Below are 17,500 nucleotides of genomic sequence, written 5' to 3' on the forward strand. Positions count from 1 at the left end.
GTGCAACACTTGTGCAACACTTGTGCAACACTTGTGCGACACTTGTGCAACACTTGTGCAACACTTGTGCAACACTTGTGCGACACTTGTGCAACACTTGTGCGACACTTGTGCAACACTTGTGCAACACTTGTGCAACACTTGTGCAACACTTGTGCGACACTTGTGCAACACTTGTGCAACACTTGTGCGACACTTGTGCAACACTTGTGCAACACTTGTGCAACACTTGTGCAACACTTGTGCAACACTTGTGCAACACTTGTGCGACACTTGTGCAACACTTGTGCAACACTTGTGCGACACTTGTGCAACACTTGTGCAACACTTGTGCAACACTTGTGCAACACTTGTGCGACACTTGTGCAACACTTGTGCAACACTTGTGCGACACTTGTGCAACACTTGTGCGACACTTGTGCAACACTTGTGCAACACTTGTGCGACACTTGTGCGACACTTGTGCAACACTTGTGCGACACTTGTGCGACACTTGTGCGACACTTGTGCAACACTTGTGCAACACTTGTGCGACACTTGTGCGACACTTCTATCAAGACTGAGGGAGTGACCACCTTCTATCAAGACTGAAGGACTGACCACCTTCTATCAAGACTGAGGGACTGACCACCTTCTATCAAGACTGAAGGACTGACCACCTTCTATCAAGACTGAGGGACTGACCACCTTCTATCAAGACTGAGGGACTGACCACCTTCTATCAAGACTGAGGGACTGACCACCTTCTATCAAGACTGAAGGACTGACCACCTTCTATCAAGACTGTAGGACTGACCACCTTCTATCAAGACTGAGGGACTGACCACCTTCTATCAAGACTGAAGGACTGACCACCTTCTATCAAGACTGAGGGACTGACCACCTTCTATCAAGACTGAGGGACTGACCACCTTCTATCAAGACTGAGGGACTGACCACCTTCTATCAAGACTGAGGGACTGACCACCTTCTATCAAGACTGAGGGACTGACCACCTTCTATCAAGACTGAGAGACTAACAACCCTCTATCAAGACTGAGGGACTGACAACCTTCTATCAAGACTGAGGGACTGACCACCTTCTATCAAGACTGAGGGACTGACCACCTTCTATCAAGACTGAAGGACTGACCACCTTCTATCAAGACTGAGGGACTGACCACCTTCTATCAAGACTGAGGGACTGACCACCTTCTATCAAGACTGAGGGACTGACCACCTTCTATCAAGACTGAGGGACTGACAACCTTCTATCAAGACTGAGGGACTGACCACCTTCTATCAAGACTGAGGGACTGACCACCTTCTATCAAGACTGAGGGACTGACCACCTTCTATCAAGACTGAGGGACTGACAACCTTCTATCAAGACTGAGGGACTGACCACCTTCTATCAAGACTGAGGGACTGACCACCTTCTATCAAGACTGAGGGACTGACCACCTTCTATCAAGACTGAGGGACTGACCACCTTCTATCAAGACTGAGGGACTGACCACCTTCTATCAAGACTGAGGGACTGACCACCTTCTATCAAGACTGAGGGACTGACCACCTTCTATCAAGACTGAAAGACTGACCACCTTCTATCAAGACTGAGGGACTGACCACCTTCTATCAAGACTGAAGGACTGACCACCTTCTATCAAGACTGAGGGACTGACCACCTTCTATCAAGACTGAAGGACTGACCACCTTCTATCAAGACTGAAGGACTGACCACCTTCTATCAAGACTGAAGGACTGACCACCTTCTATCAAGACTGAAAGACTGACCACCTTCTATCAAGACTGAGGGACTGACCACCTTCTATCAAGACAACTGACCTTCTATGACTGAGGGACTGACCACCTTCTATCAAGACTGAAGGAGACTGACCACCTTCTATCAAGACTGAGGGACTGACCACCTTCTATCAAGACTGAAGGACTGACCACCTTCTATCAAGACTGAAGGACTGACCACCTTCTATCAAGACTGAGGGACTGACCACCTTCTATCAAGACTGAGGGACTGACCACCTTCTATCAAGACTGAAGGACTGACTACCTTCTATCAAGACTGAAGGACTGACCACCTTCTATCAAGACTGAGGGACTGACCACCTTCTATCAAGACTGAAGGACTGACCACCTTCTATCAAGACTGAAGGACTGACCACCTTCTATCAAGACTGAAAGACTGACCACATTCTATCAAGACTGAGGGACTGACCACCTTCTATCAAGACTGAAAGACTGACCACCTTCTATCAAGACTGAGGGACTGACCACCTTCTATCAAGACTGAAGGACTGACCACCTTCTATCAAGACTGAGGGACTGACCACCTTCTACCAAGGCTGAGGGACTGACCACCTTCTATTAAGACTGAGGGACTGACCACCTTCTATCAAGACTGAGGGACTGACCACCTTCTATCAAGACTGAGGGAGTGACCACCTTCTATCAAGACTGAAGGACTGACCACCTTCTATCAAGACTGAGGGACTGACCACCTTCTATCAAGACTGAGGGACTGACCACCTTCTATCAAGACTGAAGGACTGACCACCTTCTATCAAGACTGAGGGACTGACCACCTTCTATCAAGACTGAGGGACTGACCACCTTCTATCAAGACTGAGGGACTGACCACCTTCTATCAAGACTGAAGGACTGACCACCTTCTATCAAGACTGAGGGACTGACCACCTTCTACCAAGGCTGAGGGACTGACCACCTTCTATTAAGACTGAGGGACTGACCACCTTCTATCAAGACTGAGGGACTGACCACCTTCTATCAAGACTGAGGGAGTGACCGCCTTCTATCAAGACTGAAGGACTGACCACCTTCTATCAAGCCTGAGGGACTGACCACCTTCTATCAAGACTGAGGGACTGACCACCTTCTATCAAGACTGAGGGACTGACAACCTTCTATCAAGCCTGAGGGACTGACCACCTTCTATCAAGACTGAGAGACTGACCACCTTCTATCAAGACTGAGGGACTGACCACCTTCTATCAAGACTGAGAGACTGACCACCTTCTATCAAGCCTGAGGGACTGACCACCTTCTATCAAGACTGAGGGACTGACCACCTTCTATCAAGACTGAGGGACTGACAACCTTCTATCAAGCCTGAGGGACTGACCACCTTCTATCAAGACTGAGGGACTGACCACCTTCTATCAAGACTGAGGGACTGACAACCTTCTATCAAGACTGAGGGACTGACCACCTTCTATCAAGACTGAGGGACTGACCACCTTCTATCAAGACTGAGGGACTGACCACCTTCTATCAAGACTGAGGGACTGACAACCTTCTATCAAGACTGAGGGACTGACCACCTTCTATCAAGACTGAGGGACTGACCACCTTCTATCAAGACTGAGGGACTGACCACCTTCTATCAAGACTGAGGGACTGACCACCTTCTATCAAGACTGAGGGACTGACCACCTTCTATCAAGACTGAGGGACTGACCACCTTCTATCAAGACTGAGGGACTGACCACCTTCTATCAAGACTGAGGGACTGACAACCTTCTATCAAGACTGAGGGACTGACCACCTTCTATCAAGACTGAAAGACTGACCACCTTCTATCAAGACTGAGGGAGTGACCACCTTCTATCAAGACTGAAGGACTGACCCCCTTCTATCAAGACTGAGGGACTGACCACCTTCTATCAAGACCGAGGGACTGACCACCTTCTATCAAGACTGAGGGACTGACCACCTTCTATCAAGACTGAAGGACTGACCACCTTCTATCAAGACTGAAAGACTGACCACCTTCTATCAAGACTGAGGGACTGACCACCTTCTATCAAGACTGAAGGACTGACCACCTTCTATCAAGACTGAGGGACTGACCACCTTCTATCAAGACCGAGGGACTGACCACCTTCTATCAAGACTGAGGGACTGACCACCTTCTATCAAGACTGAGGGACTGACCACCTTTTATCAAGACTGAGGGACTGACCACCTTCTATCAAGACTGAGGGACTGACCACCTTCTATCAAGACTGAGGGACTGACCACCTTCTATCAAGACTGAGGGACTGACTACCTTCTATCAAGACTGAGGGACTGACCACCTTCTATCAAGACTGAGGGACTGACCACCTTCTATCAAGACTGAGGGACTGACCACCTTCTATCAAGACTGAGGGACTGACCACCTTCTATCAAGACTGAGGGACTGACCACCTTCTATCAAGACTGAGGGACTGACCACCTTCTATCAAGACTGAGGGACTGACTACCTTCTATCAAGACTGAGGGACTGACCACCTTCTATCAAGACTGAGGGACTGACCACCTTCTATCAAGACTGAGGGACTGACCACCTTCTATCAAGACTGAGGGACTGACCACCTTCTATCAAGACTGAGGGACTGACCACCTTCTATCAAGACTGAGGGACTGACCACCTTCTATCAAGACTGAGGGACTGACTACCTTCTATCAAGACTGAGGGACTGACCACCTTCTATCAAGACTGAGGGACTGACCACCTTCTATCAAGACTGAGGGACTGACCACCTTCTATCAAGACTGAGGGACTGACAACCTTCTATCAAGACTGAGGGACTGACCACCTTCTATCAAGACTGAGGGACTGACCACCTTCTATCAAGACTGAGGGACTGACCACCTTCTATCAAGACTGAGGGACTGACCACCTTCTATCAAGACTGAGGGACTGACCACCTTCTATCAAGACTGAGGGACTGACCACCTTCTATCAAGACTGAGGGACTGACCACCTTCTATCAAGACCGAGGGACTGACCACCTTCTATCAAGACTGAGGGACTGACCACCTTCTATCAAGACTGAGGGACTGACTACCTTCTATCAAGACTGAGGGACTGACCACCTTCTATCAAGACTGAGGGACTGACCACCTTCTATCAAGACTGAGGGACTGACCACCTTCTATCAAGACTGAGGGACTGACAACCTTCTATCAAGACTGAGGGACTGACCACCTTCTATCAAGACTGAGGGACTGACCACCTTCTATCAAGACTGAGGGACTGACCACCTTCTATCAAGACTGAGGGACTGACCACCTTCTATCAAGACTGAGGGACTGACTACCTTCTATCAAGACTGAGGGACTGACCACCTCAAGCTTACATCTCTACGTCCACCGTCTCCAGTGCTGTATTCGACTGAAGAAACCTTTTCATATTTTAAATGAAATAAGCAAAACATATATTTTGGAGTTTCTGTCACGAGTTTTTAAAGAATTTTCTAAAAATTTTGGGGAAATTTTAATTTTACAACAAAAATTTGGTGCCAAAACAGAGACTCGCCAGACTGACAGTCAGACTGACAGCCAGACTGACAAGCAGACTGACAGCCTGACTGACAGCCAGACTGACAGTCAGACTGACAGCCAGACTGACAAGCAGACTGACAGCCTGACTGACAGCCAGACTGACAGCCTGACTGACAGCCTGACTGACAGCCAGACTGACAGAAAAAACTGACAGAAAAAACTGACAGCCAGACTGACAGTCAGGCTGATAGTCAGACTGACAGCCAGACTGACAGCCAGACTGACAGCCAGACTGACAGCCAGACTGACAGCCAGATTGACAGTCAGACTGACAACCAGACTGACAGTCAGGCTGACAGTCAGACGGACAGCCAGACTGACAGCCAGACTGACAGTCAGGCTGACAGCCAGACGGACAGCCAGACTGACAGCCAGATTGACAGCCAGACTGACAGCCAGACTGACAGCCAGACTGACAGCCAGACTGACAGACATTCACCAGGTTGACAGCTATATTGACAGAGAGTCACCAGGTTGACAGAGTCACCAGGTTGACAGTCACTAGGCTGACAGAGAGTCACTAGGTTGACAGAGTCACCAGGTTGACAGAGTCACTAGGTTGACAGATTCACTAGGTTGACAGAGAGTCACTAGGTTGACAGAGTCACCAGGTTGACAGAGTCACCAGGTTGACAGAGTCACTAGGTTGACAGAGTCACTAGGTTGACAGAGAGTCACTAGGTTGACAGAGTCACTAGGTCGACAGAGAGTCACTAGGTTGACAGAGTCACCAGGTTGACAGTCACCAGGTTGACAGAGTCACTAGGTTGGCAGAGAGTCACTAGGTTGGCGGAGTCACCAGGTTGACAGACACCAGACTGACAGATACTCACCAGGTTGAGACTCACCAGGTTGACAGACACCAGACTGACAGAGACTCACCAGGTTGATGGAAGCAACTAACAGAGTTGATCTCGGGACGGCAGAGTTGAGGACCTGGTAGGTGAGGAACCTGTCTTGTACAGTCAGGCTGAAACTCTGGACGATGCCTCCTGTCAGGTCCTGCAGGGCCCTGGTGGTGAACCCTTGTTGCAGGGACTCGTAGCTGCCGTAAAGCCTGAAGCAGCAGCAGCAGTATCAGTAGCAGCAGCAGTATCAGTAGCAGCAGCAGTATCAGTAGCAACAGGAAAAATATAAGAAATTCTTAAGATGTTCATCTTAGTGTCAAGTTCTGTGTGTGATATATATATATATATATATATGTATGTATATATATGTGTATATATATATATACATATATATATATATATATATATATATATATATATATATATATATATATTAGTAGGTAGTAGGTTGGTAGACAGCAACCACCCAGGGAGGTACTACCGTCCTGCCAAGTGAGTGTAAAACGGAAACCTGTAATGGTTTTACATGATGGTTGGATTGCTGGTGTCCATTTTTCTGTCTCATAAACATGCAAGGTTTCAGGTACGTCTTGCTACTTCTACTTACACTTAGGTCACACTACACATACATGTACAAGCACATATATACACACCCCTCTGGGTTTTCTTCTATTTTCTTTCTAGTTCTTATTTTTGTTTATTTCCTCTTATCTCCATGGGGAAGTGGAACAGAATTCTTCCTCCATAAGCCATGTGTGTTGTAAGAGGCGACTAAAATGCCGGGAGCAAGGGGCTAGTAACCTCTTCTCCTGTATATATTACTAAATGTAAAAGGAGAAACTTTCGTTTTTCCTTGTGGGCCACCCTGCCTCGGTGGGATACGGCCGGTGTGTTGAAAGAAAGAATATATATGTATATATATATATATATATATATGTATATATATATATATATATATATATATATATATATATATATGTATATATGTTACCTTACTTACACTCCGACAGCACGACACGTCCTAAAAACAATTTGTCTACACTCGCTCCTCTCTAACACGCTTACGCATGCTTGCTGGAAGTCCAAGCCCCTCGCACACAAAACCTCCTTTACCCCCTCCCTCCAACCTTTCTTAGTCCGACACCTACCCCGCCTTCCTTCCAATACAGATTTATACACTCTCGAAGCCATTCTTTTTGTTCCATCCTCTATACATATTTGAACCACCTCAACAACCCCTCCTTAGCACTCTGGGTAATAGTTTTGGAAATCCCGCACCTCCTTCTAATCTCCAAACTACGGATTCTCTGCATTATATTCACACCACACATCGCCTTTAGACACGACATCTCCACTGCCTCCAGCCTTCTCCTTGTTGCAACATTCACCACCCATGCTTCACATCCACACAGAGCGTTGGTAAAACTATATTCTCATACATTCCCCTCTTTGCTTCCACGGACAAAGTTCTTTGTCTTCACAGACTCCTCAGTGCACCACTCACCTTTTTTCCCTCGTCAGTTCTATGATTCATCTCATCTCTCACAGACCCAGCTGCTGACACATCCACTAATTATTACAAATCCACTAATCATACACACAGATATACAAGGATAGTACTTTCCTTTTTAAGTTCTAACTCACTGGACATCAACTCTCACTAGACAAAAACTTGTACTAACTTGGCATAAGCTTTCTCCAGAAGAGCAGCCCAGAACTCTGAAGGGTCGGTGGAGTGTAGGTAGACCAGACGACCCTTGAATGTAGGTAGACGGTCGTCGATGATGACCTCAACCCATTCTCCGAAGTGCCAGAAACGGAACCTGTAACAGGGTGATTAGGGAGATGGTGTCAGGGTGATTAGACGAGGTTGATGTATGAGGTTGAATAGTGACCCTTTGCTACTTGCTTCAGATCACTGAGGTCAGCAGCAGGGCGGGTCACTGTAGTCAGCAGCATGGAGAGTCAGTGTAGTCAGCAGCAGGGAGAGTCAGTGTAGTCAGCAGCAGGGAGAGTCAGCAGCAGGGAGAGTCAGCAGCAGGAAGAGTTAGCAGCAGGGAGAGTCAGCAGCAGGGAGAGTCAGCAGCAGGGAGAGTTCAACGAAAGGAAAGTGCTTAGAAAGCATAAAAAATATCCTGAGAGGGAGCAGATGGCAAGGGAGAGGGAAGAGGGAAAGGGAGGAGAAAGGAAGGAGGGAGGGAGAGTGATGGAGGTAGAAGGAGAGAGAGTGTGAAAAAGGAGCCAGGGTGGAAAGGGTTAGCGAGCGATGGAAGGGAAGTGTTGGGAGATCAAAGGGGGATTGAATCCTGTGTGTGTGTGTGTGTGTGTGTGTGTGTGTGTGTGTGTGTGTGTGTGTGTGTGTGTGTGTGTGTGTGTGTGTGTGTGTCTACTTCAACGAGACCATCTTTCTAGTCTCTGAAGGCAGTGATGGGATGGTTCATGCAGCAAGGAGGGGCTGACATCAGGGACTTACAAGAAGGCAAAACCTTAGTCAGACGAAACGTCAGGACAATTTTTAATCTGGTGAAAGGACTCCTGGTTTTGTCTTCCGTTGAAGACGATTTTCCTGGTATTTTGTTCTTTATTTCATCTGGCTCTTATGCCTAGCTTGTTATAACCATTCCTTGGCAAGCAGTGCAACATCACCCCAATGAACAGCAACGGCGCCATGATTACACTAGGAGATAACACAATAAGTGTCAGGGGCCCAAGATTGTTCAGAAGCCATACCTAACATTCCCTCCCAGATCATCCTGGCGGCAGCCCCACTGGGTCGTCAGTTTATCAAAACAGTCATCGAGGATAGACTGACCTGCAGTGTGTGGGTGCTGACAATGCCTTGCACCTACTCACGAGGTGTCTCACTCAGCCCAGACTACCTATTTCTTAAGGTGCTCGCCATCCTTCGACAACCCAACACTCAGTGAACATGACTCACTCCTGAGATTCATCTTTTGGAAAGCACTGAATCTGTCACTGGAAGATCCAGGAACCTTTCCAATGCAACTTGGAGGTATTGGGGTGTGCAAGGCAACGCAGGTAACATTACCTACATTTCTGTCCTCGTGTACTATTGAAGAAGACCGTGAACTACTGAAAAGGATAGTGAACTAGCGAAAGAGACAGTGAACTAGTGGTGGAGATAGTTCCAGATGTCTTGAGAAGTGTTGTAGGAGCTCAAGCCTGGACAAGGCTCAAGGAAGCAGCAATTCGGTGGGACAGCCATATAGACTCTTCAAGCAGACCAACTCACCCCAGGAGATCACAGAGCGTAATATTAAGACAATCATCACGGAGAAAAATTACCCAGTGTTCAACAGTGCCCCAGGAGAGGACAAAGTTCGCTTCCTTGCAGTGAAGGAACCACATGCCGGGGATTTCTTTTTGGCTGTCCATAATTCCTCCCTGGGCACTTGCCTCCACCCTTAAGCAATACGGATGGGTGTAGCTCCTGGTCTAGCAGTTCCCATACTCACCAAACACAGTTGCATTTGTGGCAGGGCGTCAGCTGATCAATTCGGTGTTCATGGTCTCGTGTGTTATACATCAGAAGGGAAGTATGCTAGACATGAGGAGGTCAACGATATCATAAAGACGAGCCTCGCCACAGTCCGTTGCCCAGCTGAACGGGAACCCTAAGTACTGATGTCTGACGGAAGTCAAAAGCATCCAGATGGAGTCACTATGCTACCCTGGAAGGATGGTAAGCAGACTGCCTGGGACTACAAATGTGCTGCCACGTTGGCGGACACCTGCTTGTCATACTCTGAAGCTGAAGGGGGTGGAGCCGCCCAGTTCATGGAGACCCAGAAGACTCATAAACACAAAGGGCTGCCACCCTGCTATAACTTCATCCCAGTAGGGTCGAAAACCCTCGGAGCATGGGGCAAGTGTGCTCGAAAATTCCTCAAAGAGTTAAGTGGAAAAACTCATCACAGAAACCAAGGATCCCAGAGCGGTGGAGGCTCGGTCCTCCGTCCTCACATCACAACAAGCAGGGGAAGGGGGACCTTCCCCTCCCTCTCCCTTCCCCCCCAATCTGCTGGAACACAGTAAAAAATAGATCTAAAAAAAGAAATATGTGAGTGAAAAGACAATACTTTGACATATATTTACTTTGACATATATTTACTTTGACATATATTTACTTTGACATATATTTACATTGACATATATTTACTTTGACATATATTTACTTTGACATATATTTACTTTGACATATATTTACTTTGACATATATTTACTTTGACATATATTTACATTGCAATGTCCGATTCAAAAATTACCGAAAGATGTTTATTGTTCGAAAATATTTCGTCTGTTCACTGTCGTTTACTTTCGTTTTTACCTTCGTTTACCTTTTCGTTACTTTCGCTATCTTCGTTATCTTCGTTTACCTTTTCTTACTTTCGTTAGCTTCGTTACCTTCGTTTACCTTCGTTTGCCTTCGTTTAAAGCTTAATTCCTCTCTCGTTTAAGACATATCCTCCTTTGAGACTTAGTTCTTCTCGTTTATCACGTTGCATCTCAACCGCAGTGGATGGAAATTTGTTGGTAAAACAGGGACTAAAGGATTGAAGAAAGTTGAAAAAACAACAGATGAGAGAACCAATTCCTTAGTTATATAAATGGATAACAGGTCTTAGTCGGAATATTAAGCTGAGGCAAGACACCTTCTCCATGCCTAAAAAATCCACCAGCTTTAAAAAAGATTATATACAACCCCCCACCGAACAGCAGCAGCACGAGGACAGCCAATACTTGCTCACCTGAAGATGCCACAGTAAGTATGGTCAAAGGCCTGGTCAGGAGGGACGACCCTGTCGAGGAACTTGGGTGTCAGGGTGAGGGTCGACACGGCTTGGACCAGCCAAGTGTCCCCCAGCTCGCCCTGCTCTACGTCGAAGCGCGTCGCTCCGTCCGCGATGAATTTCGGCCTGGCGCAGACCTCCTGAAGTGAGAGGAAGATTAGTCATCTCCTGAAGAGGAAGAGTGTATGTCTCCTGAAGTGAGAGGAAGATTAGTCATCTCCTGAAGAGGAAGATTGTATGTCTCCTGAAGTGAGAGGAAGATTAGTCATCTCCTGAAAAGGAAGATTGTATGCCTCCTGAAGTGAGAGGAAGATTAGTCATCTCCTGAAGAGGAAGATTGTATGTCTCCTGAAGTGAGAGGAAGATTAGTCATCTCCTGAAGAGGAAGATTGTATGTCTCCTGAAGTGAGAGGAAGATTAGTCATCTCCTGAAGAGGAAGATTGTATGTCTCCTGAAGTGAGAGGGAGATTAGTCATCTCCTGAAGAGGAAGATTGTATGTTTCCTGAAGTGAGAGGGAGATTAGTCATCTCCTGAAGAGGAAGATTGTATGTCTCCTGAAGTGAGAGGAAGATTAGTCATCTCCTGAAGAGGAAGATTGTATGTCTCCTGAAGTCAGAGAAAGATTAGTCGTTTCCTGAATTAGGAAGATCAGTCGTTAAATCTATTTCATTAACAATGAAAAATCTTAATCAGTAAAAAAAGGGTTTAATTAGTCAAAATTGAAGAATAATTGATTATATTAATTAATAACACATGATAACACCAGTAACATTAACAACACATAATAACACATTACACAAAATGAAACAACATAACACACTTTAACACCATATATAACAACATAATACTAAATAACACCAAATAACATGCAATAACAGCATATAACATGTTATAACACCATATAGCATGCTATAACGCCATATAACGTGCTGTAACACCATATAACATGCTATAACACCATATAGCATGCTTTAACACCATATAACATGCTATAACACATAATCCATTCAACAAATAACACCACATAACACACAGTAACACCAAATAACACACAGCACCATATAACACGCAGTAACACCAAATAACACACAGCACCATATAACACACAGTAGCACAAAATAACACACAGCACCATATAACACACAGTAGCACAAAATAACACACAGCACCATATAACACACAGCACCATATAACACACAGCACCATATAACACACAGTAACACCAAATAACACACAGCACCATATAACACACAGTAACACTACATAACACAATAACACTACACAACACACAACGCGACACAACACACAATAACACCAAATAACACACAATAACACCACATAACACACAATAACATATCATAACAGTAAAATACCTGACCATCAGTCAGCAACAGAGTTTAAAGGGCAATTTAAATGACCAGATTAAATGCCTCACTTTAAATGGAGGAAATAAATGACTTTCGTTAAGTTTTTAATAACAGGGTTAAAGTACATAGCTTTCAGGCCGGGGTTAAATGGCTTAGTTTTAATAACGGGGTTAAATATCAGTGTAGATAACATAGTTAAATGGCTGTGTTTAAAGCCTGTAAAAGACTGCACTAAATGGCCTAAATTAAGTTCGTTTTTCAAATATTCTGAAAAAAGTTGAAAATCAGTGAAGTTTTCCTTAAATTTTTCCTACATTCTGAAAATATCTTCAATTTAAAAATTCGTTCATTTCGTGAATACAAATCATTGTTCTCACTAATAAAAATTAATTAACGTCATGGGTAGCTTCGACGCAGCTCATGTATGTAGATTTTTTTTAGGAACTGGAGATTTCTTTCACGAAAAAAAAAAATATTAGTTAATTGTGATTATTGGCAACTGTGCGTCAAGTGGGCGGAGTCAGGACCTTTAAACTCAGTGCGCGGGCAGCGCTCCTGGAGAGAGGTGGGTGTATCATTATCTCTCCCTGTAGGCATATATGACATTTTCCTCAGCTCTTTATAGAGATATAAAGTTGATTCTTACATATGTTGTAAATGCATTTTGCCTCTATGCAGCAACATAGCAAAATCAGAGGCTACTGAAATTTTTTGGAGCCTTCTTGTAAATTCATATTGACTTAATCAACAGCATCCAGTCAACATTGATGAAAATAAGATACCAGATATATTCCTGTTAACCCTCATAGAGGCCTAGTTCCTAGGCCTATTGTGCATATGTATGTTCTAGCACTGCCATCCACAGGATGGATATAAGGTGCACGATAGATCAGTCACTTTAGCCTGGAAAATCTAAAATCTAAATATTCATACAGGTTATACAGGTATACATGTGTTTATTATACATGTATACAGTTTTTTATACAGTCTGTATACCTATTTTAGCACAGTGTTTATACAGACTTTAAAAATGATTTTTAAATCCAATTTTGAGTAATAGAGATTTAAAAACATGACTCTCTCTCTCTCTCTCTCTCTCTCTCTCTCTCTCTCTCTCTCTCTCTCTCTCTCTCTCTCTCTCTCTCTCACTCTCTCTCTCTCTCTCTCTCTCTCTCTCTCTCTCTCTTTTAAAGCAATCCACATCAGTATAATCTCACTGGACATATATCACATATGTCCCTTTGATCCTCAAGGCAGAGAGGAAATTAAACTAGAATAAACTCTATGACACCGTGTTATAGAGGTCAAAACAAGCCTCTGCTCGCTTGTCAACATACATAGAGGTCATTTATATATATTAATACATAGCAAGTACAATCTTATAGACCTGAAAGGTTTATTACAGGACGTTTTCACCTCAAGTTGTATGTCTGTGTATGTATACATAGTGATGTGTATCTCTGTGTGTACACACAGAGAGGTGTGTGTACACACAGAGAGGTGTGTGTACACACAGAGAGGTGTGTGTACACACAGAGAGGTGTGTGTACACACAGAGAGGTGTGTGTACACACAGAGAGGTGTGTGTACACACAGAGAGGTGTGTGTACACACAGAGAGGTGTGTATACACACAGAGAGGTGTGTGTACACACAGAAGAGTGTGTACACACAGAGAGGTATGTGTACTCACAGAGAGGTGTGTGTACACACAGAGAGGTGTGTATACACACAGAGAGGTGTGTGTACACACAGAGAGGTGTGTGTACACACAGAGAGGTATGTGTACACACAGAGAGGTGTGTGTACACACACAGAGAGGTGTGTGTACACACAGAGAGGTGTGTATACACACAGAGAGGTGTGTGTACACACAGAGAGGTGTGTGTACACACACAGAGAGGTGTGTGTACACACAGAGAGGTGTGTGTACACACAGAGAGGTGTGTGTACACACAGAGAGGTGTGTGTACACACAGAGAGGTGTGTATACACACAGAGAGGTGTGTGTACACACAGAGAGGTGTGTGTACACACAGAGAGGTGTGTGTACACACAGAGAGGTATGTGTACACACAGAGAGGTGTGTGTACACACACAGAGAGGTGTGTGTACACACAGAGAGGTGTGTGTACACACAGAGAGGTGTGTGTACACACAGAGAGGCGTGTGTACACACAGAGAGGTGTGTGTACACACAGAGAGGTGTGTGTACACACAGAGAGGTGTGTGTACACACAGAGAGGTATGTGTACACACAGAGAGGTGTGTGTACACACACAGAGAGGTGTGTGTACACACAGAGAGGCGTGTGTACACACAGAGAGGTGTGTGTACACACAGAGAGGTGTGTGTACACACAGAGAGGTGTGTGTACACACAGAGAGGTGTGTGTACACACAGAGAGGTGTGTGTACACACAGAGAGGTGTGTGTACACACAGAGAGGTGTGTGTACACACAGAGAGGTGTGTGTACACACAGAGAGGTGTGTGTACACACAGAGAGGTGTGTGTACACACAGAGAGGTGTGTGTACACACAGAGAGGTGTGTGTACACACAGAGAGGTGTGTGTACACACAGAGAGGTGTGTGTACACACAGAGAGGTGTGTGTACACACAGAGAGGTGTGTGTACACACAGAGAGGTGTGTGTACACACAGAGAGGTATGTGTACACACAGAGAGGTGTGTGTACACACAGAGAGGTGTGTGTACACACAGAGAGGTGTGTGTACACACAGAGAGGTGTCCTCGCGAGGACATTTCTGAAGTATTATCAAGAGAGAGAGATAGACAGAGTGTGAGACACAGAGAGAGAGAGAGATGGCAGAGAGAGGGAGAGAAAGAGAGTATTCTGTCCTCTTCTTTACCTCATCATATTTATTCATCATTCTTCATCTCCCTTCGTCGTAAATCGCCTGAAATATTCATATATCTTCCTCTTCTTCCCTCTTCACAGTCACAGTCACAGTACAGTCCCAGTCACAATAGTCACAGTCACAGTACAGTCACAGTGCAGTCACAGTGCGTTCCCAGTCACAGTACAGTCCCAGTCACAATAGTCACAGTCACAGTACAGTCCCAGTCACAATAGTCACAGTCACAGTACAGTCACAGTACAGTCCCAGTCACAATAGTCACAGTCACAGTACAGTCCCAGTCACAATAGTCACAGTACAGTCCCAGTCACAATAGTCACAGTCACAGTACAGTCACAGTGCAGTCACAGTGCAGTCCCAGTCACAGTACAGTCCCAGTCACAATAGTCACAGTCACAGTACAGTCACAGTACAGTCCCAATCACAGTAGTCACAGTCACAGTACAGTCACAGTCACAGTACAGTCACAGTACAGTCCCAATCACAGTAGTCACAGTCACAGTACAGTCACAGTCACAGTACAGTCACAGTAGTCACAGTACAGTCATAGCACAGTCACAGTACAGTCCCAGTCACGGTAGTCACAGTCACAGTACAGTCACAGTAGTCACAGTCACAGTACAGTCACAGTCACAGTAGTCACAGTCACAGTACAGTCACAGTCACAGTGGTCACAGTCACAGTACAGTCACAGTCACAGTCCCAGTAGTCACAGCCACAGTACAGTCACAGTCACAGTACAGTCACAGTCACAGTACAGTCACAGTAGTCACAGTACAGTCATAGTACAGTCACAGTACAGTCCCAGTCAGAGTAGTCACAGTCACAGTACAGTCACAGTCACAGTAGTCACAGTCACAGTACAGTCCCAGTCACAGTAGTCACAGTCACAGTACAGTCACAGTCACAGTAGTCACAGTCACAGTACAGTCACAGTCACAGTAGTCACAGTCACAGTACAGTCACAGTCACAGTCACAGTCACAGTCACAGTCACAGTACAGTCACAGTCACAGTCCCAGTCACAGTACAGTCACGGTCACAGTACAGTCACAGTACAGTCACGGTCACAGTACAGTCACAGTAGTCACAGCCACAGTACAGTCACAGTACAGCCACAATCACAGTACAGTCACAGTCACAGTACAGTCACAGTACAGTCACAGTCACAGTACAGTCACAGTACAGTCACAGTACAGTCACGGTCACAGTACAGTCACAGTACAGTCACGGTCACAGTACAGTCACAGTACAGTCACGGTCACAGTACAGTCACAGTACAGTCACGGTCACAGTACAGTCACAGTACAGTCACAGTACAGTCACGGTCACAGTACAGTCACAGTACAGTTACGGTCATAGTACAGTCACAGTACAATCACAGTACAGTCACAGTACAGTCACTGTCACAGTACAGTCACAGTACAGTCACAGTTACTACTCGTAACATATATAACAGATCAGTTATTGGGGACTGACTCCCATATATAGGAATTTTCTGATGATTTGAAGTTTATTAAAGAAATAATAATAATAATAATAATAATAATAATAATAATAATAATAATAATAATAATAATAGCTACTGAAGTTGAACTCAGAGTCCTGAATATGATAAGACCAGAGACGGAGTACAGCATAAGAGTCGAGACTTTACACATATGACGCGTGGGAGATCAGTCATAAGGGTGAACACTACACCCAACATATCACCACAAACTCCACATACGCCACATGCCAGCATAGTTACTGGTATGTGTTAGGTCCATCCTGGAGTACGCAGAACCAGCATGGAGCTCACACCTGACCAAACGTGAACGACAACTAGAAAAAACAAGACTAGTCCCAGAGCTGAGAATTACAAGGGACTGACTCTGACGACATTAGAGGAAAGAGGAATTAGGGGGAAACATGATTACGACATACAAAATACTCAGAAACTTTGACAACAAGGGACTTTGTGAAATTGGAAGCACAGGGATGCTAGGAAATACTTTTTCAGCTAAAAGGCTGGGAATTAATATTAACCAGAGATTGTAGCTTATAAAGCAGGGCCCAGGAGCTGGGACTCGACCTCCTAGTAAATAAAACATACACGCACACACACACACACACACACACACACACACACACACACACACACACACACACACACACACACACACACACACACACGGGGTCCATAAGGGTTATTTATGATAGACTTTGTGGGCCATAATAGCCCTTTTAGCACGACGCTATGATATA

General features: G+C 45.2%; 1 protein-coding gene across 6 annotated transcripts in view; it reads right to left on the minus strand.

Moving 5' to 3' along the window:
* Positions 1-17,500, minus strand: part of LOC128703777 (calpain-9-like) — a 169,786-nt gene that overhangs the window by 16,188 nt on the left and 136,098 nt on the right. For all 6 annotated transcript variants that reach the window (XM_070080384.1, XM_070080389.1, XM_070080385.1 and 3 more), the window contains exons 5-7: positions 10,964-11,145; positions 7,877-8,017; positions 6,229-6,403 (exon numbers count right to left, since the gene is read on the minus strand). In XM_070080384.1, the coding sequence (XP_069936485.1) occupies positions 6,229-6,403; positions 7,877-8,017; positions 10,964-11,145 (498 nt within the window). The remainder of the gene's footprint in view (positions 1-6,228; positions 6,404-7,876; positions 8,018-10,963; positions 11,146-17,500) is intronic.

This window comes from Cherax quadricarinatus, unplaced genomic scaffold, assembly GCF_038502225.1.
Source record: "Cherax quadricarinatus isolate ZL_2023a unplaced genomic scaffold, ASM3850222v1 Contig380, whole genome shotgun sequence".
NCBI classification, from domain to species: Eukaryota; Metazoa; Arthropoda; class Malacostraca; order Decapoda; family Parastacidae; genus Cherax; species Cherax quadricarinatus.